This window comes from Nelumbo nucifera, chromosome 2 (genome assembly GCF_055504915.1).
Source record: "Nelumbo nucifera cultivar China Antique chromosome 2, China Antique-T2T, whole genome shotgun sequence".
Classification (NCBI taxonomy): domain Eukaryota; kingdom Viridiplantae; phylum Streptophyta; class Magnoliopsida; order Proteales; family Nelumbonaceae; genus Nelumbo; species Nelumbo nucifera.
In genome coordinates this window covers 24,624,573-24,648,151 of record NC_142650.1, presented here as the reverse complement: position 1 = coordinate 24,648,151, position 23,579 = coordinate 24,624,573, and the positions used below count along the sequence as shown (strand labels likewise).

Genomic DNA, 23,579 nt, shown 5'->3' with positions numbered 1-23,579 from the left:
ATTATTAAACCAGTCGAGTTCGAGCCTACTAGAGCTCGGCTTGTGAGGCTCGCGAGCCGGCTCGAATATATATATATATAAATAAAATAAAATTATAGAAAATAATAAAAATATTATAATTCTTAATTATTATAATTCTTAATTTTTTAAGTATAAAATAAATATATATATATATAATTTTTATTTTTATAATAAAATATTTTTATAAAATATAAAACGAGCCGAGCCGAGCCAAGCTCGAACTTATGAACTCTTGACTCGAGCCGAACTCGAGCTCAAACCTTGTAAAATAGTCTCGAGCCTGACATTATTCGACTCGGCTTGAATCCACCCCTAGGTAGAGTTAGTCAACTTCCTCAACCATAGGGATACTTTAAAAAAAAAATTGCCCTTTTGTTAATTATTTTGAAGTTTTGTTTAAATCACAAAGATATGAAAATTTTGAGAGTATCCCAAATTTATTTAGGGGTGTTGTAACTGAAAATGATAATGAATACCATAATGTTTACCATAATTTTTGGGATATTATGGGAGAGGAAACTTATGAGTTTGTGATTTTTTAAAAAATAAGAAGTTTGTTGAAAGAATTAATTATACTTTTCTTGGGTTCCAAAAGTTAAGAACCCATCTCAAGTGAAGCATTTTCAGTCAATCAGTTTTTGTAATGTTTTGCATAAAATTATAACAAAAACTGTTTGCTAGCAGGTTAAAACCCCTCTTGCATAAATGTGTTTCTCCATATCAATCAGAATTCATTCAAGGTAGATTAATTCAAGATATATAGTGTTGGCCCAAGAGGTATTTCATTACCTCAAAACTAAGAAAATCAAGGGAGATTTTTTGGAAATTAAACTTGACATATCGAAGCTTATGATTCATTAGAATGGGATTACTTGTTTTGGGTTCTAAACTCAATGGGTTTTTCCCAAGAATGGTGTGATTTAATATGAGCCTATATTGCTGTTCCAAAATTTTCAGTTATGATCAATGGTGTTTCTGAAGGTCATTTTTCATTATTTAGAGGTCTAAGATAAGGACATCCTATTTCTCCATACTTGTTTGTTTTGGTTATGAAAGGGTTGATTAAGCTAATTTTGAAGACAAATGAGAAAAATAAATTAATAAGAATTAAAGTGAGTAGAGAAGCTCCTTACATTTCGCACTTGCTATTTGCCGATGATGTTCTTCTATTTGGAAAGGCTACCAGGGAGGAAGCTACAGATATTGTGGATTTACTTAAACAAAGATAGTATTTGGGGGTCCCATTAATAAGGAAAAAAACAAAAACACCATTCTTCAGAATACATTTTAGAAAAAATGAAAGACAAACTTAGGCCCTATTTGGATAGACTTTTATAAAGTACTTTTATACTTTTGAAAGTACAAAAATACAAAAAGTATGATATAGAGTTTGTATTGTATACTTTGTTCTTCTGTTTTTATACTTGTACAAAAATTCTCAAAAGCACCAAGTCCGCTATTTATATTTTGTGCTTTTGGTGAAATAGTAATATTTTTGTTTTTTGTGCAAACGGGTGATCACGTGTAACCACCTTCCAATACAACTCTTGGCCCTACCTCTGTTCGTCGCTACTGGAGTTACACCGCCATCGTCGGTCTCAGCCATCAAACAACCGAAAACCATCACCGGAAGTATGGATGAATGTGCTTTTACCAAACAGGAAATGGTTCTTTTGTTTCAGAAAGCATACTTTACAAAATTTTTTACCCATTTTCAAAGCAAAAAACACCAAAGTAAAACGGTTTTCAAAATGAACAGCACCTTAATAATTGAAAAGTTTCATCTCTATCTTTTGATCTAAAACAGGTTCTAATTAAATCTGTACTCTAAATAGTCCCCTCGTATTGTATGAGTGTTACTAAATTCGCTCAAAAGACAAGGAAATGGTAAAACCTCAAAGAAAATTCTGATGGAATGAGGGAGGAAATAACAAACACATGAAATGGATTGCTTGGAGCAAGTTTTGTTCTCCAAAATCAGAGGGGGTTTAGGTTATACAGCTTTGAACCATATGAAGAAAGCTCTTTTGACTAATGGAAATTTTTGATAGAATCAGAATCTTTGTGGACTAGAGTTTTACAAAATAAATATCTTTATAACAAACAGATGATACCAAGGAAAGCTTCAAGATCTACTTCCCCATTCCCCCTTGTGGAAAACTTTGATGCATGAAATGTTATCTATATTCCCTAGTTTAGGGGTTCAGGTTCAAGACCATTCAAATGCAAGTGTTTGGGATTTCCCATGGATTCAGGAAAAGGATCGGTTTCATGTTCCAATGGGGCCACCTGTTAAAGAGCATAAAGATTTGGTCATTAAGGATTTAGTTTTCTCTGATTTGGAGTCTTGGTATCAGCAATTAGTCCATAATCTTTTCCCTCAAGAGAACACTTAACTTTAAATATGCATATTTTCCATTGAGATAAGGATCAATTTCTTTGGACACCCTCCTCTAATGGTAAATTTTCAATTAAGAAGTTTACCGAGTCGAAATGGCAAGAAAGTCATTTACCATTGGGTAATAGCGATCGGGTATGGCTCAGAAGCATGGTTTTTTAAAAACGAACCGGTGACCGAACCGGTCAGGGGGTCCGGTTATCGGTTCAAATGGCCCGATCGTTCGACCCGAACGGTCGGCCCGTTCTAACAAAAAAATAAAAAATTTAAAAAATTGGAAAATGATCAAAACAGTTCGAATGGTTTACTGACCAAAATCAACGGTTTTGGAGGAAAAAGCGGTTTTGGAGGAAAACGGAACCGGTCAGGTGACTGGTTCCTAGTTTTTTCGGTTCGACCGTCCGTCCGGTCCAATTTTGAAAACAGTGCTCAGAAGGATTTGAAAATTAAGGATACCCCCTAGGTTTAAGTTGTTCTTGTGAAGGCTTTATAGAGGTTTTATTTTGCATCATTCGGGGATATGTTACCAAGACAAGCCTTTTGTGTGTAAGGGTCATGTGTCAATCCATTCAATGGCTCCACTAAGGTCAGCGGCGCTGAATCATGACCTCATATGCACATGGTCTGGGTTCATGTGTGGCTCTTTCCAGTTTGTGGGAGGCACTACTTACGTGCCAAAGGGGGATTGCGCCAATGAACATACTCGTGTGCTGGAACAATGGATGGCTCATTCAGCATAGAAACGGGACTGGCAAGATATAGGGGCATGCTTAGGCTAGACTTACGTGCAAAACCTCCCCTTCATGTGCGGGATTGGCGAGATATAAGGGCATGCTTAAGCTAGACCCACGTGCAAAGCCTCCTCCTTATGTGCGAGACTAGTAAGATATAGGGGCATGCTTAGGCTAGACCCACGTGCAAAGCCTCCCCTTCATGTGCGTTGTGCAATGCCGATTCATTCTCTATCCCCATGAGCAATTGTATGCCCATGAGGAACCCTAATAGCCATGCTAGCATTAACCAAGGCCGCTGCAAGAAATGTTGATTTTGATTAGGCATCTCGGAGGTCAATCACCCCTCTTCAAAGAGAATGTTAAACTTTTGGAAGTCTCTGTAATATCATTTTTCTAAAAAATCATAATGACGGAATTGGCAATAAAACCACTCAACAAAGCCCACCAAGCATAAATAGATTAAGCCTATGACAAACCACGACAAGGTGGTATTCAAATCCTTGCCATTTGGGAACCTTGGACCAATGTCTTTTGTTCCCGAGGTAACATGTTCAATGATCTCAAGGTGATCTCATTGGAATAAACGATGAGGCTGATGAAGACAAATTGGGATCCGCTCCTCATCGAGCATGCCTCACACCGACCTCACAGCCACATCCCACCTTGTATTGGGAACATCTCCCCATAAATAATAAATATAAGTATGAGAGATGTTTCCGATGTGCAGCCAAGACATGCTGTGAGGTTGGTGTGAGACACTCTGTGAGGAGCAGATCCGGACTCGATGAGGACGAGAAGATTTCCCGAACGGAGGTTTGGATGTGCTTGTGTCGTAGATTAGCGCCACCAACCAAATTTAATAGGTGAACAGTTCTGGTTGTATCAATACTTCTTCGGGTTGGTCTCTTCAAATCATGGTTTTTAAAGCCGGACTGGATGGTTAGACCGAAAAGACCAGGAACCGGTCAGGTGACCGGTTCTGTTTTATCCCAAAACCATTAATTTTCCCAAAAATGTTGATTTGGTCAGCAAACCACTGACCTTGGCGTTCAAACCGTTCAGCGGTTTTGACCATTTTTTATTTTTTTAATTTTTTGTCAAAACAGGCCATTCGTTCGATTTGAATGGTCAGACCGTTCAACCCAGGAACCAAACCCCTGATCGGTTCATTGTCCGATTCAGTTTTAAAAACCTTGCTTCAAATGTTCACAAAATCCCTACCCAAGTCCACCCCTAACTTGGAAGTTTATTTCCACTTTCTGTCCAAGTTCCTACAAACTACGATTAGGCATTCTTTTATGACCTATACATTTTTGAATTTGATAAATTTTTTGAACCTATTATCCACATAATTGCTTTATAACATCTACAAATTCAATTAATGAAGCGGTACCATTTTGACCCTATGCCTTCTGGTTTTAACATAAAAACTGAAACATCGAAACCTTGTCTCAGTTTTAACACACTAGAGTTCCTTAGAGAACTGTACGCCCAAAATTAGCGCCAACCCCACCCCCCCCGCCAACCACCACCACCAAAAATAAATAAATAAATAACAATAATGATCTTTGGCGTATTTTGTTCTTCTGAATCTGAATCAGAATGAGAGTATTCACTTTGTATAAAACATTCGTCCAAGTGCATTTTTTATTTTTTTTTTCCTAATGTAACATTACGTAAAAGCAAGAAAAAGCAAAATTTTTGGAGAACATGAACACCCCCATAACATTGGCCAACCAATGGGATTCGATTTTTACACGAACAAAGAACATGACTGCAATACACTCTACAATATAAATACAACATTCATGTACAGACTACAGCGATGTTTTCATTGTTCTTCGTTCTTCTAACAGTAAAACATCACCCTTTTCACCTTTTCCTTCAAGGCAGGTAGAGGACGAACACATGATCCATTCTGGGTGCCTCTTGTCATAGCGTTGTCAGACACCTCCGGTTCCATGTAAAATCTAGCTCGAAATGCAGCCAGATGGGCATAATAAGCAGGAGGCACTATTCACATAATCAATGTATAAATGTTAGGAAGACATCCATCCAAGTATCAACAAATATTAAACTTGTACGAGTTCAGTTGAAACACAGTCAAATTTGCACGACAAGGATTTTCTAAAAGAGGAAAAGGAATCAAATTTCAGCTCAGATTGTGTTACAGTTAGAAATTAAGAAATAGACAATGAGCTCCTCGTTGACAGAATTATTGAATGAGTCGGGCCATGTGGAGATAGAAACGCTTACCCACTGAAACAGACCTGGTGCACCGTGCATATCTGCAAAGAAAATTCAACGGCATTAGGTATTACAGTTGCACGATTTTCAAGATCCCATAAAGAGTAAAGACTTACGTATAACAGAGATTGTTGGTAAGAGATTGTATCTCATCTGCTGTGAAATTGTTCTCATCCCAGAGAACATGATAGTGAGCTGGTCGGCTTGTACCCTGCCAAATACCAAATTCAAAGCAATTAAATGTTTCTACAAGCTTGGATTGTGCAAAATCCCTTTCAGAAAACGCCACTCAGTTGGACTATCAACAGATTTTTAAAACCCTCTAGGTTAATTTTAAGTATTGAAATCCTATTGGTATTCAAAATACTCTAATACCTGGATCCCAGCATGACTGCAGAGGTAGAAGTCAAACTCAGTAGGGTGACATATTTTAGAATCCACCACAGTGCCTGTGCAGTGAACCTCAGAACTGAATAACAATCTGAAAATTTCAACAAGTTACAGGAAAAAAGACCAACTGTTAAAAGCACATAACAATTACCAGGTAGGATATTTCCACTCTTGTCAATGCTACTTCTATCCTTGTGGTTGTTTGCAAACAGCCTTGTGTGATGGCGTTTTTGGACCACCACAAATGTTACTGGAGGCTGGTAATTTGGTTCTAATGATGCACAAGCCTACAGAAAGTGTAAACATAAGAGCTAGGAAGCTAATATACCAATTATCGTCATGACAGAGGTTAGATTACAACTTACCTTACGGATAGCATCTAACTCATATAACAGGACCTGATAGAACTGCCCTTCACTGACACCATCTCTGCAAGTAATACAGAAAAATGATAAAGGATTAAGAAAAAAAATACAGGATTTCTGAAACCTAGCATTTCCTCAAGTAAGCTTAATCTTGAATGATGTAAAAGGTCACTTTTTTGGCACAAGAATTTAAGAAGGGGAGGAGGGGAGTCTATGAGTGCAACACACTAAATTACCTGTAAAATATTATCCTCAATGGTTTTTGCCCAGTTGCCTTCCTGAAGGAAATTAAAAGCTCCCTGTAGTAGTAAATGGTCACATTGGTTAAAAAAGATTAAGTACAAAATAAATAATCAATTGGGGCTCCTTGCTGACCCATTCAAAGGAATAGTACCAAATTGGTGAATATTAGTTGTTACACCTATCAAGTTCTTATGAAAACAATCCTCAAAATTCAGGCTGTCCTTGGATACATGGAAACATAGATAGCAGTAGTTAAGCAAAATTTATGCAAGCCTGTAGTTGGTAAACTTTGTACCAACTTGACATGGGTTCCTTTCCAACACCATTCAAAGTGGACCATAGAACAAAAGCAAGAGTAACAAATGGTTGCCTTCCATGCAAGTTTATACTAAGAATTAGTATTGGTAGCTTCAGTTGATTTGCAAAGATATTTATCTTGTTTACTTAAGTTATTGAGGCCCAAACCATAAGAAAGATATATAAAAGATAATATTTCAGCATCTAAGATTGGACAGAATCTGAACCTCATGACTCCAGTCAATACATACATAAAATTGCTTCGCTTAAGAGAGAGAGAGAGAGAGAGAGAAAGAGAATAATAAATAATCAAGCATTTCCATAGTTGTCATAATAAGAAAATAATCGATCAAGTAAAAATACACCTTCAAGTACATGAAAAGCAATTGCTAAAATGCAGGGGTCAGTGGACGTATTGCAACCACTTGGGCTGGTTATACCAACAACAGCATTAGTAATTTTCAACAAGCTCACTCTACTATTAAACATCATTATAAAGAGAACCCACAAAACACAAGTAAGAATTAACAATTACTAATATGAACCATGCCAGTGTCTTATTTACCATGTAACTTTCTGCTAGGGCTTTTTATTTCACTTAATCAGCAATAATGCTTTGCTTAATTATTTACTTAATTTAAATTTTTTGGGGGGAAAATGAGATAGCATTAGCATCCACAACATCATGGCTACAGAAACTTAAATAATTCAGTATGAAATGGCAAAAACAAAGAATGGTGATAATGAGTAGGGTGATGGCAATAGCATGTTGTACCCCCAGTTGTTAGACATGAACTGGAAAACAAGAAAAATACAAAATCAAATTCCACAATGCCATCACAATGATTAAGCAGAAAATTATATAAATATACACCTGATCATGCCTCCAGTGACTGTACCCCACTGAGGATCATGCCAAGTTTTGAATAAGTCTTGAATAAGCTCTTGTCGATGAGCCTGAGCACAAACTAGCCCAGCATATTTTGTAACCTCAGGCCAGTCTTGCGAAGCTACCACCTGTATTAGTAAATCATCAGAAAAGAAGTTAAAATGAATTAAATTGTACTGTTGTACAACTCAAGTAATACATCAAGTTGGACCATTACAGCAGCAATTGATGGAGTAGAGTCCTCTCCAGTCTCTGGATGAGTTACATCAGCGCCAAATATAATTGTGGGGATGTCACTGACCAATGGAATTCTCCAACTCAGAGCATCTAAAAGCACAGTATTTCTTCCTCCCATCTGCAGAGGCAAGAGGAAAAGATAAGGAAAGAAAGAACAAAAATGAAAAATATGTATGGAAAGAGAATAAGTTAATGTTTCAGCTATCTTGCTCTAGCCTTTTCAAGTTGAATAAAGATAACTTAACATTTACTGCTTACCTTAACATTGATTTTAAGCGACAAATTTGCCAGGTACTGTTTGCTAATCTTAAAAACATGTTTTGTTAGACAGCATTGGGATATCAACCCCAAATCTGTCTCACAAATTCTCTTTAAGTCACCTGAACAAAGAAAATATTGCTTCAGTAAAAATGGTAGGTTGGTTTTACTTTTATCACATCATGTTCTAGGTTTTTAGGATAAAATAAATAAAAAAGATAAGAAATTCAAAAGTACCAGATATGTGGCAAAGAACAGCCTAATGAACATGTTCAGACACTTGTACCACAGGTATCTAGCACAAAGCTGCTTTCTGTCAACAAATAAATAGGACTAACAACATACCATATAGAGAACCATTGTTGTCTGGGAGAACAGCAATAAGGAGCTCCAAATCTTTCCCTTTAAGTTTGTTTGCTGCCGCATTGTATACATATTTCAAGGCCTTGTCTACTTGATCAGACCTTGCTGAATAGATTGGAATCACAGGTTCACGGTTGAATTCCTATAACAAGATAAACAAAATATAAGGTTCTAATTGAAATGTCCATGAAATCAAGTTCTCACAGGAACCTTATATTAAACAATTGTTCTATAAAACACCCACATCATGATAAAATACAAAGGGCATCAACACCCAAAGATCAGTGAATCATGAAATCTTACCATGCCAGAGATTTGGCACATCTGTGCCAGTTCCTGACAAAATGTACGAACGGTGCTTTCTTGAACACTTCTTGAAAAGTTGATACAAGCCCAATGATTTACAGTGCTTCCATTTATCATTTTCTGCATTAGCATAACCAAGAGTTACTTTCCAGTAGTTAGGGGGAAATCTTCAATTCTACATTTTGACAGAGGCAGCATAACTTGGGCATAAAGTACCTTGTTCATCATATTCCACTGACCAACCTGAGGTAAACAATCTTTTTCTTTTCCAGTATCATGGTATTTCAGCTGTCATACAACAAATGACATGAATAAGGTGCAGGAAGTTCATAATAGCTTGCTCACTAACAAAAGAAAATAATCCAAGAAATCAACTGGGCTTTGACTGGTCCATTGGCATGTTACCCATGGGGCAGGAAGAACTCGAGCTTCAACAGATGCAAGCTTGTCAGTGATACTGATACCAAACTCCTTTGCATAGGGATTTTGCTCATATCCATTTTGGTGGACAGTCTGAAAATAAACAAAACATAATATAAATAAGAAAATACAATGGTATTAATATGAGTCTAATCCAAATATTAACCCCATTAAGTTTTATGATATCCAAGATCGGAGTCAAGGTGCATTTTTATATATAAAAATAAAAGAAACTTATAATTGCTTTTCTTTTATGTTCAGCATTGCAGATGGCTGTTACGGACTATCCTAGATTTGGGTTACCTAACTGAATAATTGTATTCTAGAAATCCTGTATGAACTTTTTTATCATACAGATTCTTCAACTCTTCTAATAACCGTTCAAATAATAATCACCCACCAGAGGAGGGTATATAATAAAGAAATCGTGTTAATCATTTCCAAGCAGACATCTAACTTGGGATAAATTGGACAATGATTCCTCACCAATGATATATATATATATATAAAGGAATCATGAGTCCAATGAATGATTGAATGCGCACAATGAACTCTCATATCAAAAGAAGTTTCATTCTAAGCATTGAGATATTTATACCTGCAAAATGTCCATTTCCTGCTCCCGTGGTCTCTGGCATGTAACCTTTAGCAAGGAAGTTATCTGCTTGTCATTCAACCTCTTGGTGTATCTCTGTCCTTCAACTATCTTGCAGGCCTGCAAATATCATGTACAAATACAAACATTTGATAAATGAAAACAAGATTTACTGAATACAATATATGCTGTAGGCATATTTAATCAAAAAAGAGAGAGATGCTGAAGACATAGAATCGACCTCCATTGGTAAATAGTTTGCCTTTCTCTGATTTCCAACTTGAAGGCAAGGAAGATGGGTATGTTGAATGGTAAACCCATACATCTCTTGAAAGTAATCAACAACTGATTTCATGTTCATTTGTTCATCAACTGGAAAACTGTTTGATGAAGAAGACAAATATTTCAGTGTTGGATAAAGCAGGAAAAAGTGAACCATAAAGAATCATTCAGAGATATCCGGTACATTAGTTCTCTTGTAGGTTGTGATGTCAACCCTGAAACACGGTACTTTCTTCGTACATTTCCTCTGTGAGTAACTTCAACTTTGACTCCTCTAAGGGCCTTCTTGACCTGCTCAAAATAAATAATGTTTTAACTGGGTTTGAATGAGTTGCAAGTTGAAACATAACTTGGACCACCGGTATAATGAAATCTTACAGTATCAACAAGTATATGCTGCAGTGACATTACTTAAGCAAATACAGCAGAAGAGCTCCCATTTGTACAAAATGTAGGAATTCAACAATCTACCATGTTTACCTCTAGCTCTCCAAGATCATTTCTAACATCAGCTAATAAGCACAGGAATAAGGAATATGCAAACATTTTTAATGTCATTTTGTCCTCACTTGGACAATAACTAGTTGATTCATTACAACATTAATTGTCCATATGCACATGAACATTCAAAGGCTAGATGCTAGATGTTTATGTTTTAGGACCTGAAAAGTGAGATCTAAGTTTTCCTATAATGATTGTGTGCAGTGCTTCCTTATTTATAGGACACGAGTAAATTTAGTCAATCAAAAGTTACAAGGAAAAAAGAATGGAATCACATATGCCAATTCCAGGTAATATATATATAATTTTAAGTCATAAAACAAACAAAATGCAAGTTGCACAAAACACATAAACATATAATGAGAAACCCAGTGTGTTTAAAAGTGTACATTTCAATGCTCAACTTTGAGGATTATGCCTGAAAGTATAAGATACATTACTCACACCTTGAGGTGCCTTGGTGTGCATCTAAAGGTCTTTGGCACCTAAAGAGTATAACACACATTCCTTGAATTAATTTGGTTTTTTTCTTAAAAAACAGTAATCTATGCCTCATGCATCTAAAGGTCTTTGGTACCTCACCTCACATCTCTGCATTTTTAAACATTGGATAAATTATTAGTGAGAATGGAGCCTGAAAAGTGTTTAGGAGTTCTAAACAGTCCATATGCTAAATAATGAAGTATTGACCTGAATGAACAAATGAAGAAACAATTTAAAAAAAAATTAATCCAAGCACTATGATGAAGTTTCCTTTGAATTTCTTATGCCTCCATCATAAGAAATCATTTAAGGCATGGAATGTTAGCTACAGGAGGACAAAGAATCATTCCATGAAGCATTTTCCTTGAGCTTTACCTCAAATCGCAATCCCAACCAAGACTTCTTCTACAAGAATGCACATGCATGCCTCATAGACTAAATGGATGTTCACCATCCAATCTAACTAAAGACTTTTAAAACGCCAAGAGGACATAGTTTTGGGGTTTTCTCAGTTGACTGATCAAGATTAATCAATCAGTCATACTGGGCATCTTAGCTGAATGCAACAGTTAAATTTCCAGGTTATAACCCAACCCTATAATGGTTCACATGAATAAAGACCGAAGGATATTTTCTCAAGCACTTTAAACAATAATTTTGGCATCTCAACTATATAAAGATAGGTTGCAAGTTGCAACAGCCCCTCAAATACCATAACAAACCACAAAAGAAGCAATACCAAATAAATTGAAATTGTGCCCAAAATATCATGTAATAATAGAGAATATAAATCATAATTATCACACAACACATTTACATACCTTAATTCGTTCTGCATCAGACAATGGCCTGGACAATACATCTTTGCCCAAAACTTGTGCAACAAACTCAATCACGGGGAGTGGTTCAATGAAAGCAGTCGATGACATGTCTGAACAGTAATATACAAATAAAACTTGGTCACTGTAATGAAAAGAAAATATATAGATCAATAAGACATCAAACCAAGAGAACAAGAAGAAAAGGAAAAGTACAAGATTAAATACCAATATTCAGAGTCAGTCCCATCTGTGTTGGTTTAATACTCTGGTAAAAGCCACACCAAGATTGCAGCCCATTGCCTAGACGTTGTGGTTTTCTAATATCAGGAGAGTAAAAGGATCTCCCAATTGATATGTACCTAAACCCGTATTGGCATTAGAAAGTAGCAAGATGTAACTGCTATTACAAGAGGCTTACTAGTAAACTAAGAAATGGAGGGAAAGAATGAAAAGTTTGAATAGACCTTTGGTTGGAGATTTCCCTTAACACGATATCAAGAATCTGGAGAGAATCTTGAGGAGAATTGGCTTGTTTTCCAGCAAGAAACTGACGTAAATGGTGAAGGTCTGCACGAGCTACAAATTTGATTGCCACCTTAAATTCTCTTTCCCTGATACAAGTATTTAAGAATATACAGGGAAAAAACCATTCATGGAATTTCAAATGAGTTTTAATAAAGCAACCCAACATGAAAAAAAAATGTCGACGACAGGTAAGCAAACATAGAGCAAGAAAACTAAATAAACTAACCTTGTAATTCCCAGCACATCATCTTCATCCACCAAAGTCACACTGAACTCTTTGGAAGTAAAAGGCAGCAACCCGGCAGTGTAAAGGCTTTTCCGTCCATCATATGCAGGTAGCCTCATGCCCAAATCAGTCTCTCTGTATAGCTTCACCAACTGTGCCATGATAGCTCTGTTTAAGCGACGGGAAACCACTTCAGGAGTTATTGTAACCTGGAAAAAGAAAAAGAAAATGACAAAAGTTAAACACAATCAACTCTTGGACAAAATAATGAATTCTTTATATATCTAGGCGCATTCATCTGCATATGCTTTGATTTAACTGCCTAAAAGTTTCATAAGCACAACAATAAAATCAAGCTTACATCGTATTGATTCAAGTCCTTGTCTGGTAGCTCGGCCACGAAATGGTTGGCTTTAACTATGTATTTGGTACCAGCTTGACCATAGCCAGGTCGGCGTTGAAACATGAGACCTTTGCTTGAAACTGGCGGTTCCACTTCATGATCAAGGTCAACTTGCTTCAATCTTCTCTCCGCTTGGGCATCTTTCCCTTTCCCTCTTCCCCTTCTCCTACCTATATTCTTCTTTGGCTCTTGCAAGCAAATTGCACAGTCCTTCAACATCTCGGGTGAGGACTTTGGTTGATTCATGGAGTTCTGTAGAGGTTTCCTAGAAACCACATGTTTCTCATGGGGGTCTTTCATCTGACCAGGAGGCATTTCAGAAAGACAACAACAGGAAAAATTGTGGAAGCTCTTCTACGCGTTGGCTGGTTTCATTTCTCCTCAACTGGATTGCTGTATCTGTAGTTCAGAGACATTTGAAGGTTTATGGTACTATAATTATAGTCGAAACAGTACCAACATGCGTTGGTATTGAATTAAATCTTTTATAAACCTCAAAATCTATACCTTCACTGAATGCCATTAATAATTAGTTGATGCCAGATTGCCATCACAGAAACAATAAAGATGAACCAACAAAAAAAGTCTACACAGACATACAAGACACAGGGGGGCAAGTGTACATGACAGAAAATAGCTAAAACTCTGGCTTTTATAGGCGCCTACATGACATTTTTCACGTTTTCTCTGAGTATACTAGAGAATATCAGGTTATTTGGAGAAATAAAATGCAGGAAAAAGCAGCTGGTAACGGCTGCAAGAGGAAGGAAAGCGTGAACCCACGACAGTTTTACTGTGCTCAAAGTTTGTAATAGTCTGTTTACCAAAAAAAAGTTGTAATAGTCTGAAAAGGATAAAAAAGAGAGCATGCAAACATGCAAAAAGAAATGCAGCAACCTTATTCATGGATTTAAAAAAAAAAAAAAAAAAGTGGAACAAGAAAAAGGAAAGTTAAAAAGTAAAACATGGATTTTACTTTATTGATTTTCTTTAGTTGTTTATCCCTTCGAAGAAAAAAGTAATTATTATATTATTTACAGAAATAATACAATATTAATTAATTTTCTTACCACCGAATGAAACGAAAGGAGACATGCAGTTGGTACATGTTTTCTAAGGACATTTGTGATATTAAGAAGTAAGAAGCACTTCATTTAAAATTAACAAAGTGAACACCAGAGCATACATTCCCAGTAAGATCAGTTAAGAGGGAAATAATAACACGCCACATGTCTTGACCTTGTTCGAGATCTCTAACCAATCAAATTAAACATAAAAATACAAGAAAATGTAAAAAAAAAAAAAAACAACATTTCCACGTAGTGATTATCTACCAAAAAAATGTTCCATATATAGTGATTTGATTGACAAACATCATATACCTCTCTGTTCTGAATATTTTAGTTCATGTACATATGATTCAAGAGCTTGTTTCTTGTTGTATTGTATACCTCTATTTATCAAGTTGAGGGTTTAGACTGGAAAGGTGTAATTGAAATGTCCTTATCCAATGTACTATTAACCCCAACAAGCCAACAACTTAGAATTATAAGAGGAAGGACAAGTGTATCCTACATGGGGATGACATTTTTTTTCGATTGTCTACATGGGATGACATTGATGATGACCTCAGATAAACTACCCAAAGCAGGTCGTGTGAGAATGTGAGTAATGAGATTGAAGATCTTCTAGCTATGTTTCATTATTATGGTGAACATACTCCAATGCTTATTTGCCTTCATAAGTAAACCAAAAACTTATTCATCAAAATATAAATAAATGAACCAAAAGCTTTAGTGAATGCCGCAAATTTCAACGGCCAATAAACAGGAAACAGTCTGGTTGTAAAGCATGTGGGCAAATAGCTGGGAATGGTGGGTTCAAATTTTAAAATCACTGAACCATGCAGCATATTAGGTTTCCAAGCTCTGACTCATTAAAGACAAAAAATTGGTTTGGCAGCATTTAGTAGTATTGGGTCAAGATCCCAGACCATAGGTCTCCTTGCTCTCTAATAACCGGACACAATGCATGACTAGCCTTCCTTTCCCTGATAAAGATGTCCAGTCATACTCCAGCAGTCTTTTTCCAAAGCAAGGGTGGAGATAGGAGACGTGGAGTGTGAACCGATGAAACTTGGAAGAGTGCGTTGGTGGTCCAGCTGATAAAAGAAAACAAAAAATGGTCCCGCTCCCTCGTGCACCGCAAATCCAGAAGCCGTCTCCAGGGTCCAGGCTAGTCCTGTTCGGCCAAGCCGGACTGCTTCAGATGCCCTCATCTTATACGTGACATTTTGTAAAGGATCCACGTGTTGATCAAGTTCCAGGATTTCTCCACGAAGACAGCTTCAGACTTAAGCGCCTAGAAGCCTCAGAATACGTGGTAAAAGAAACAGGTCATTTTATCTCTTCTGCACCGGGGGATAATAACATGGACTTGGGCACTACAAACTCGAACCCGTGGCCCATGCAGCCACACTAATCGAAGTCATACACTCGTACTCTAACGGTGCACTCGAACTCTCGAAGAATAATTCACCGGTTCACCCTCAAAAGGACCACTTACAAGACTAGGGTTACATCTCTCTAACATAGATTCATAATTCTCCGATTCTCCTAAAGCAATGATTTACAGTAAAGAAAGTTAAATCTCTAACACGACTCTCACGCGAAATTCCATTGGGTTAACAAAGATCAACCTAAAACTTAAGCGGTTAAATGAGATCCATAACTAGATTTATATTCTTTAACAATTAATAACATATAAACGTATAGAAGCATCTTATTTTAATGCAAAATAATACGATTTATAAGGTTAAGCCACCAAAGTTATTATTGGTCATTCTAAAGCCGGTTTTCTGATCTTTCTGCAAGAGAGAGGTAATACCTGACTCTTGATTTAGGATATTCAAAAGAAAATCCACCTAATGCCTGGGATATTTTGGTATGGAAGAAGCACAATATCGTTCTCAGTTTTTCACTGAACTAATGACATGCGCTAGAAGCCTTTTTACAAGAAGAAGCCAAACATGGACAAATAGGAAAAGGCCAGACGCACGCCCTCCTGCTCAAAACCACCTCTCTAACAAGGAATCACGTGGAGGCAATAAATGCAAAGGAGAATATACGCAGTTTTCTGAGGAAGAAAATATGGTTGGGAGTACTACCACAAATATGGCTGGAGGAAACGCCAAATACTAGAAAGTGGAAATTAGAGATAGCAATCATGAGAGAGAGACGGAGCAAAGGCAGATGGACTTCTGAGAACGCCGACGCACGCTGAAAACTACAGTTATGACTTGCGGAGAAGAAGTCTGAAACAAACCTTTTGCTTTACGCTTTCTTTGGCGCCGCTGTGTATTTAACGCAAACTTTCTCCCTGCTTCCGCTGCTGAAAAAGAGTCACTCCTTTAATGTCCTCTCCCTCTTGCATTAACTATTATTAACTGAAACTCCGGCTTGCCTACCAGCAAAGTCTGCAAGAATAGCAAATAATAAAGAGATCTCCTAAATATTTATGAAAATGTCGGCACTTCTAGAAGTCTACAACTACTGATCTGAGCTCGGGTGTCTGTCATATCTTCAGTACTACTAAAAACAGATAATGCTTCGACGTGGAGCTTTTTCAAGGACTCAGTGGGCGAAGGATGCAGATCAAGACGAGATCTGGAGATCCAAGTTTTCTTGAATGGGAGGAAGAAGCCGTGAAGCTCTAACGATTCAAGCAAATAAAACAAATTGTGCGTGTCACAGGGAAGAGATTCGATGATATGTTGAGGATCTGAAGATAAAGCAAGTTTCCAAATGGCTATAAAATTAATAATCCTCTGGTTTAAACTTCAAAACGTAAAATGAAACGATGAATCAACTTCATACATTCGAACCAGATCGATCAAACGGGAAAAGGAAACAGAAAAATATTTTGCACCTTAAATCACGAAATTCTACCAAAAATAGAAATAAATTGAAGCCTTACAGATCTAGACATCTAGTTGAAAAACCTAGAGACAAAAGGCTTTTGAGAGAGCTAGGAAACTCCAAGGTAGTCCGAAAGCTGGAAGAACAAGCGTTACCAGATAAGCTCGTTAAAAACAGACGAAGAAATACTTCAAAAATCACAAAATGAGAAAAGAACCTCCAACAATACAAAAGATATTAACTGAAATTGATCGTTTCGAATAAGAGAAACAAGAACATGCTGTTCAAACAAAACAATAGGATCGACTAGCTAGCTACTCACCTCCAAGACGAGCGAGAAGTGCCTCGAATCCTTACGTAGTAGACAAATTCACAAAACACAGGAAACTTCAGGGATCGAACTTGAGATCGGCTAAAATCTAGAACTTAGAAACAAGCATGCAAGCAAGCAAGCAAGAAAGAGAATGTCTGGAAACAAAGCACGAGAATCAGGGAAGCGTGAAGCCCTATAAGGAATTTCGGGAGTAGCGAGCGGTTGATAATGCTTCACTTCCGCTGTTTATTCTAATGTTATTTTTTCCATCTAGAAACACCTAATTAACTAAACTAAACTAAACAACGGCTGTAGAGCAACGAGGAGAAAGCTTTAAATGTTGTTAAACATCCGTGCATTGAGTAACCATTACTTTTTGCTACTGAGCTCGCAGAGAATAAATTAAATAAAAAATAAGCAAAATAAACAATTGTTTCAGAAGCCTCAGATTCCATATGCAGCTCTGTCTCTAAACGCTTTCAGTACGCTTCCCCGCACTTTCGTTCTTATCCTGCCTTCTAACGCACAATGTTGCAGTGAGATGGTGAGATTGAGAGAGAAAGAGCGGGCAGTGTGTTAGTGTGTTAGGTTTCCGGCGTGAATTTGATCGGAATTGTAGAGGCCGGCCGGGAAGCGCGGCGAGAAAGAGATGAAGATGGAGAGAGAGAGAGAGAGCAGAGAATGGATGAGATCATGAGAATTGAGAGGGGTGAAGTCGGTTGCGAACGCTAATCGGCCTTGAAAAAGGAGTGGAATGCTGGGAGGCACGCACTGCTATCGAGGCTTTTATATGCTCGGTTGACGTCGACGTCATTTTAAGAAAAGGGTAAAATACAAAAACTCCCTAATTTTCCGACAATTATAAAATCTCTTTTATAGTTTTACTCTAACAAAAACCTCTTTAAACTTTTAATAAATTGACAAAAACCTCCCTTCCGTCATTAACATGCAAAATTTTTCCAAATACCCGTTTTACCCTTTTTGTAAAATGGGTACTGAAATAACTACTAGTGAAGAACGGATTACCCGAGGGTGCTGCCTTCAAGGCTAAGATGGAAGAGAATGTCAGATATGAGGAGAGAGGGAGAGAAGCTGTGGAGATGAAGTTGACACGACAAGAGAGAGAAGATCATAATGGTTCCAACCAGTGTACAAAAGCCTTACTGCCTTCCTTGTTTTCCCTTTGATGTCTTGTTGAACTCAGCTCCATACTTTGCGATAGGAATAAAAACAGTGCCCCATCCTCCCACCCTGTGCTCATGCTTTGGTAACTTCGATAACACCAATAATTCAAACTCTCCTCCCCAGAAATCAGATTTTTCAATGCGTTGGCAGTATCGTTTCAAAGATTCATCTACAGTAATTGCAACCATTGCCTCTTTATAATGACTCCGTTCTTTATCACCATAACATATGACCACTTTCACAGTCATCCGCAATTCATCTTTTCCCGAAGAGTAATGCGTTGATAGCGATTCCTTTCACCAATGCTCAAAACAAACAATAGTCATCCCCAGTAACTTTCTAAATAGAGAAATGTTCCAACTTCTTCAATTATGGTGAAATTCCACCCAGAGACGATCCTATTCTAGCAAAGAACTGATCACACCACCACCGAGAAACGGCGACGAATATCTAGGACATATCATACTAGAAATCGGAGTAACCGGCGAAGAGGCGAGCTCGAATTCAGCAACTCCTTGTTTCCGCTACTACAAATAACCTCGTTCGAAGGCTTACCTGCCATAATGGTGAGAACACTTGGGGAACTGAAGAAAGCGATTGTTGATGTTGTTAGGGAGAGGGAGCAGATTGAACGGGCCATGATTGATCGAGACCGTGAGATTGTTTCATTGAAGAAACCTTTAGAGGCCCTTGTTGTAGAATTTGGAACTCACGTAAATCCATCATTAATCCAATTAATCCAACCATAGAAGGCAAAAAAGATTGGCATCAATATCTTTCCTATTCAACCAAATTAAATAAATAAGTAGAATTGTATGATAAGGATGGATTCCCCACTTAGATTAGAGCAGGCCTAGTCCCATCAAAGCACAGATTTGATGGGACTGGAACATTTTTGGAAAGTTAAAAGCAGTGAGACCATTAGTTAAGCGGCAGCAAGGGTCGAGCTGAAAGAGACAAGGATTGATGACGGGGAAGGGGGGGATTCGGTTAACTGTAGGTTGGGGTGAAAGCACCGAGAACGCCGAACAAGATGAACTTTTTACCGACAGCAAGGGAGTGAATGGAGGAGATCTTTTGGAGGTGTCATTCTCGTCAAAGTAACCAAAAGTGCCTTGAGAATAACGTCACCGATTGAGATGGGAGCCATTACTGATTGCTCTACTTTTTACTCATACCTTCCCTTACCGAGACAAGAGGAGACGAGAGAGCAGAGTTCAGCATAGGTGGTAAATAACGTTCACGAGTTAGTTATTTCAGTAGTACCCATTTTACAAAAGGGGTAAAACGGGTATTTGAAAAAGTTCTATGCATAGGTTAAACGTTTTCCGTTTGGGTCAATGATAAAAGAGAGGTTTTTCCCAAATTTTTAAAAGTTAAGGAGAGGTTTTTGTTAAAGTAAAATGATAAAGGAGGTTTTTATGGTTGTCACAAACATCAAGGAAGGTTTTTTTATTATCAACAAAAGAAGGTTTTTTATGTTTTTATCCTACGAAAAAAGTAAGATTGAAAAATTACGTTACAGCTTTTTTGTCTCTATTTTTCGATTTCTTCATGGCTGGAGTTTGTACTGGAAATGTACAGGGTGCATACTATTCTACATTATTACAGTGGAATAGAGTCTGAAATATTCAATCTCAATCACGCAAGATGAAACTTTGTGGTTCCCACCTTAAAATTCTTAACCATTGGATTTTATTCTTCTTGGATCATTCATAAATAATAATCCCTGAAATAATTTGCATATTGGCATACTGTGTATCTAATGATGCTTTTTTAACATTTGGGCAGCGTTACATTGGTTCGGTTTTCTCAGCTTTTAAATAGAGTATAAATAAAGATTCATGTAAATAAGGTGTCAATGGATCGGTTTTGGATTGGATCCCGTCCGATTTAAAATCAATTTAGATGGATTGAACATACCAAAAAGATACAGTGGATTGGACCAATCATGTTCAAATATTTATTAGATTGAACCGGATATGGTTCATCCGTAATAAATTTATATTGGATTTGATTGGATTAAGCCAATATATGGTCCATTGATGTAAGATAAGAATATAGGTGTCAATGAATTGAGTTTGGGTTGAAACCAGTCTAAACTAAAATGAATTTGAATAAATTGGATTGAATTGGACCTGGTCCATTTGTATGGATTCACATTGGACTGGATTAGGTTAGACTAAATCCAATCCAATCAACACCCCTACATGTAAAAGTCCACTCTAGTGGACTTGTGGGGAAATTCTTTTACCCACAAGAAATATTGGATAATATTCTTTTATTCCACACCCAAAGTTTAAAGGTGTTTTAGGTTCTCATACATGTGTGTGTGTACATACATACATGCATACATACATACATACTAAAGTAGAGCTTTCCATGTCAGCAATCCTCTTCTTGCTCTGTTACCTAAACCGAACAATTCTAAAGGGGGTGCAAGATTCCCTCTAGAAGAACTAAGAGTTGCCACCTAACATGGCTTATCCCCTTTTTCCTATCATTTTTTATTAGGAAACTAACTATATCCCACTTTCTCCTAAATTATCTCTAATTCCTCTTTATTCTTTCCCTCGCTTTTCATTTATATCCATCTAAAGAAAATTTCAATTAAAACATTTAATAATTATTTAAATATTATAATGAAATTATGTTAATAACTTTAAAACATTTATTAAAAACACAAAAAATAATTATAATAGGTTTAATAATATTCATATTATTAATAATGTTATATTTTTATCAAATACATAACAAAATTATATAACAAAAATATAAAATATAACTAAATAATATTTTAAAAACATAAATGACAAAATATTAGAATAGCTCACTAATTATGTAACAAAATATTTAGAATTGCATAATAACTTTAAAGAAATAAAATTTAAATAACAAAAGAGATTAAACATTTTACATATTATTTAAATATTTAAATAGTTAAAACAATGAAAGTATGTAATAAATTTAAAAAAAAATAGAATAATAATTTTAATAGATTTCATAACTTTTGAATTAATTATAGTATAAATTATAATTTCATGGATTATTAAATTTAATAAATAATTAGTATTTTAAAATTTTAAATAATGTATTATTTAAATAATTAAGTAATATTATAAACAACTAATTTTTAAATACTTTCAATATCAAAATATTAATAACTAAATCATATCTTATATATTATTTCAAAAACAAAAAAATAGATTAAATAACAAAATTATGTTATAACTTTAAAAAAATTATCAAAAGCACAAAAGTAATTATTACTAGTGGGGCCCTATATGATGCACAGGATGTGGCACCCCTCCCTATCCCTCGCCCCCGTAGTTAATACACTTTACCCCATCCCCTGCCCTGTCCCCGATGGCAGGACGGGTTGGAGGCAAGGCACCCATTCCCCGTCAGAGATGGGGAATCCCCAAGGCAACCACCTAAAAATAATCTAATTTGTGGATATTTCACAAATAGGATTATGGGAATTTGGGGTATTTTAGGAATTGGATTATGACAATTTGGGGGTATTTTATAAATGGAATTGTGGGATCCTATGATTATAAAAATATGAGGTAAAACTTAGAGATATTTTAAAAGTCAATATTAAATCTACTGATATTTTACTAATTTACCATCGTGTTTTGGGAATTATATGCAAACCCCGTCCCTTCCCTGTCCCTGATTTGGAACAAAAATATTTTCCCCATCCCCACCCTGTCTCTTCCCCATCCCTATTTAAGATTCAAGAAAACTTGCCCTATTTGATGTGGGGCAGGGTATTATTTATGTCTTATATACTATTTTTTTAATAATTATTTATGTTTTATATATTGTTTTTGAATAAATTTTAAATGTTTTCAATATAAAAAATTGAATACTAAATCATATTTTAAACATTATTTAAAAAACAAAAAATAGATTAAGTGACAAAATTATATAGTAACTTTAGTAAGAATATAAAATATAAATAATTGAAAAAATAAACATTATTGAAATAGTGGAAGTATATTAAATAACTTAGAGGTATTAAAGCATTTTGCTACTTATTTATTGTATTTTTGTTATAAATATATTTTTAGTAATTATATATTTTTACTATAAATTTTCAATAATTATTGGAGATTAAACTATTGTTATTTGTTGGAGATTAGACTATTAATTTAGTCGAAATTAGGAGTGTTCACTAGGCAATTCAATTCGGTTGGAAATCGTTTGGCTAGCCAAATTGATCAATTCAGGTTAGGGAGTTGGTCACTCGAAATTGACCAACCATTGGCGAAAACTAACCAATGGTTAATTAATAAATGTTCAAATTTTTAATGTTTAGTGTAATTTACATTAATCATTGTAATTTAATAAATTTTCATTAAATTTTTACAACAATTATTTATTCACAAAAGATATTACTAATTTCTATAAAATCAATAATTATAGTTAACAATTATCAAATAATTCAAGGAAACTCTTTAACTAATAATCCATAATTTTTTAAATAAATAATAATTAAAAATTAGGAAATTAATCTATGAAAAGTATATTCTTCAAAACTATTTAAATAATAGTCCATTATTATTATTATTCAACTAAATAATTATTAAAAAATTAGGAAATTAGTATATCAGAGATTGTTTCATATTTATTTAAATAACAAACCATTATCATTATTTTAATAAATAATTATTAAATAATTTAGGAAAATTATTAAATCTATCCACAACGGTCTAGACCAATTGTTTGACTTCAACCATACTTGGTTTTACATTAATTAATTACAAATGATTTATTTTTAATTAGATTATTATAATTTACCATAATTACATCACTTTGATTAATAGTAAATAATTTAGGCTTAAAAAATAAATAATTTACATTAATTCACATTAATTTATTGTTATTGTAAATAACTAATTTACTATACATTTTTTCTAATCAACAACAATTTCAATAATTTTTGGAAATTATCATAAAATATTGTAATTTATTGTTATTTAATTTACTGTTAGTTAATTAGTTATAAAAAAAATATTAGAATTGTAGGGATATCAATTTTCCCTATAAAACTAGGGCCCTACCCAAACCCACCCCGAATGGGGCAAGTTTTCTCAAATTTTAAATTGGGATGGGAAAGAGACAAGGTGGGTACGGGGAAAATATTTTTGCTCC

The 23,579-nt window shown here is 35.5% G+C and overlaps 1 protein-coding gene and 1 pseudogene across 3 annotated transcripts; both read right to left on the bottom strand.

Annotated features, from left to right (window-relative positions):
- Window positions 1-4,851: 4,851 nt before the first annotated feature.
- LOC104595287 (protein argonaute PNH1-like) lies at window positions 4,852-16,469 on the bottom strand. Of its 2 annotated transcripts, none has more exons than XM_019197435.2 (23): window positions 16,329-16,469; window positions 12,963-13,403; window positions 12,602-12,810; window positions 12,315-12,461; window positions 12,076-12,209; window positions 11,851-11,960; window positions 10,230-10,336; window positions 10,005-10,143; window positions 9,767-9,883; window positions 9,154-9,261; window positions 8,965-9,036; window positions 8,746-8,868; window positions 8,425-8,584; window positions 8,080-8,201; window positions 7,802-7,939; window positions 7,570-7,712; window positions 6,392-6,454; window positions 6,156-6,219; window positions 5,942-6,077; window positions 5,776-5,849; window positions 5,517-5,611; window positions 5,410-5,441; window positions 4,852-5,166 (listed from the first exon to the last, which is right to left on the bottom strand). In XM_019197435.2, the coding sequence occupies exons 2-23, from the start codon at window positions 13,317-13,319 to the stop codon at window positions 5,003-5,005; spliced, it is 2,814 nt and encodes a 937-aa protein (XP_019052980.2). In that variant the 5' UTR covers window positions 13,320-13,403; window positions 16,329-16,469; the 3' UTR covers window positions 4,852-5,002. The 2 variants fall into 2 exon arrangements, with proteins under 2 accessions (XP_019052980.2, XP_010254267.2); XM_010255965.3 differs by lacking the exon at window positions 16,329-16,469 and adding an exon at window positions 13,512-13,652.
- Window positions 16,341-19,185, bottom strand: LOC148802001 (OVARIAN TUMOR DOMAIN-containing deubiquitinating enzyme 3 pseudogene; annotated as a pseudogene). Its single transcript, XR_016082723.1, has 2 exons — window positions 18,261-19,185; window positions 16,341-16,479 (listed from the first exon to the last, which is right to left on the bottom strand). The product of XR_016082723.1 is annotated as an OVARIAN TUMOR DOMAIN-containing deubiquitinating enzyme 3 pseudogene (transcript).
- Between the last annotated feature and the right edge of the window lie 4,394 nt (window positions 19,186-23,579).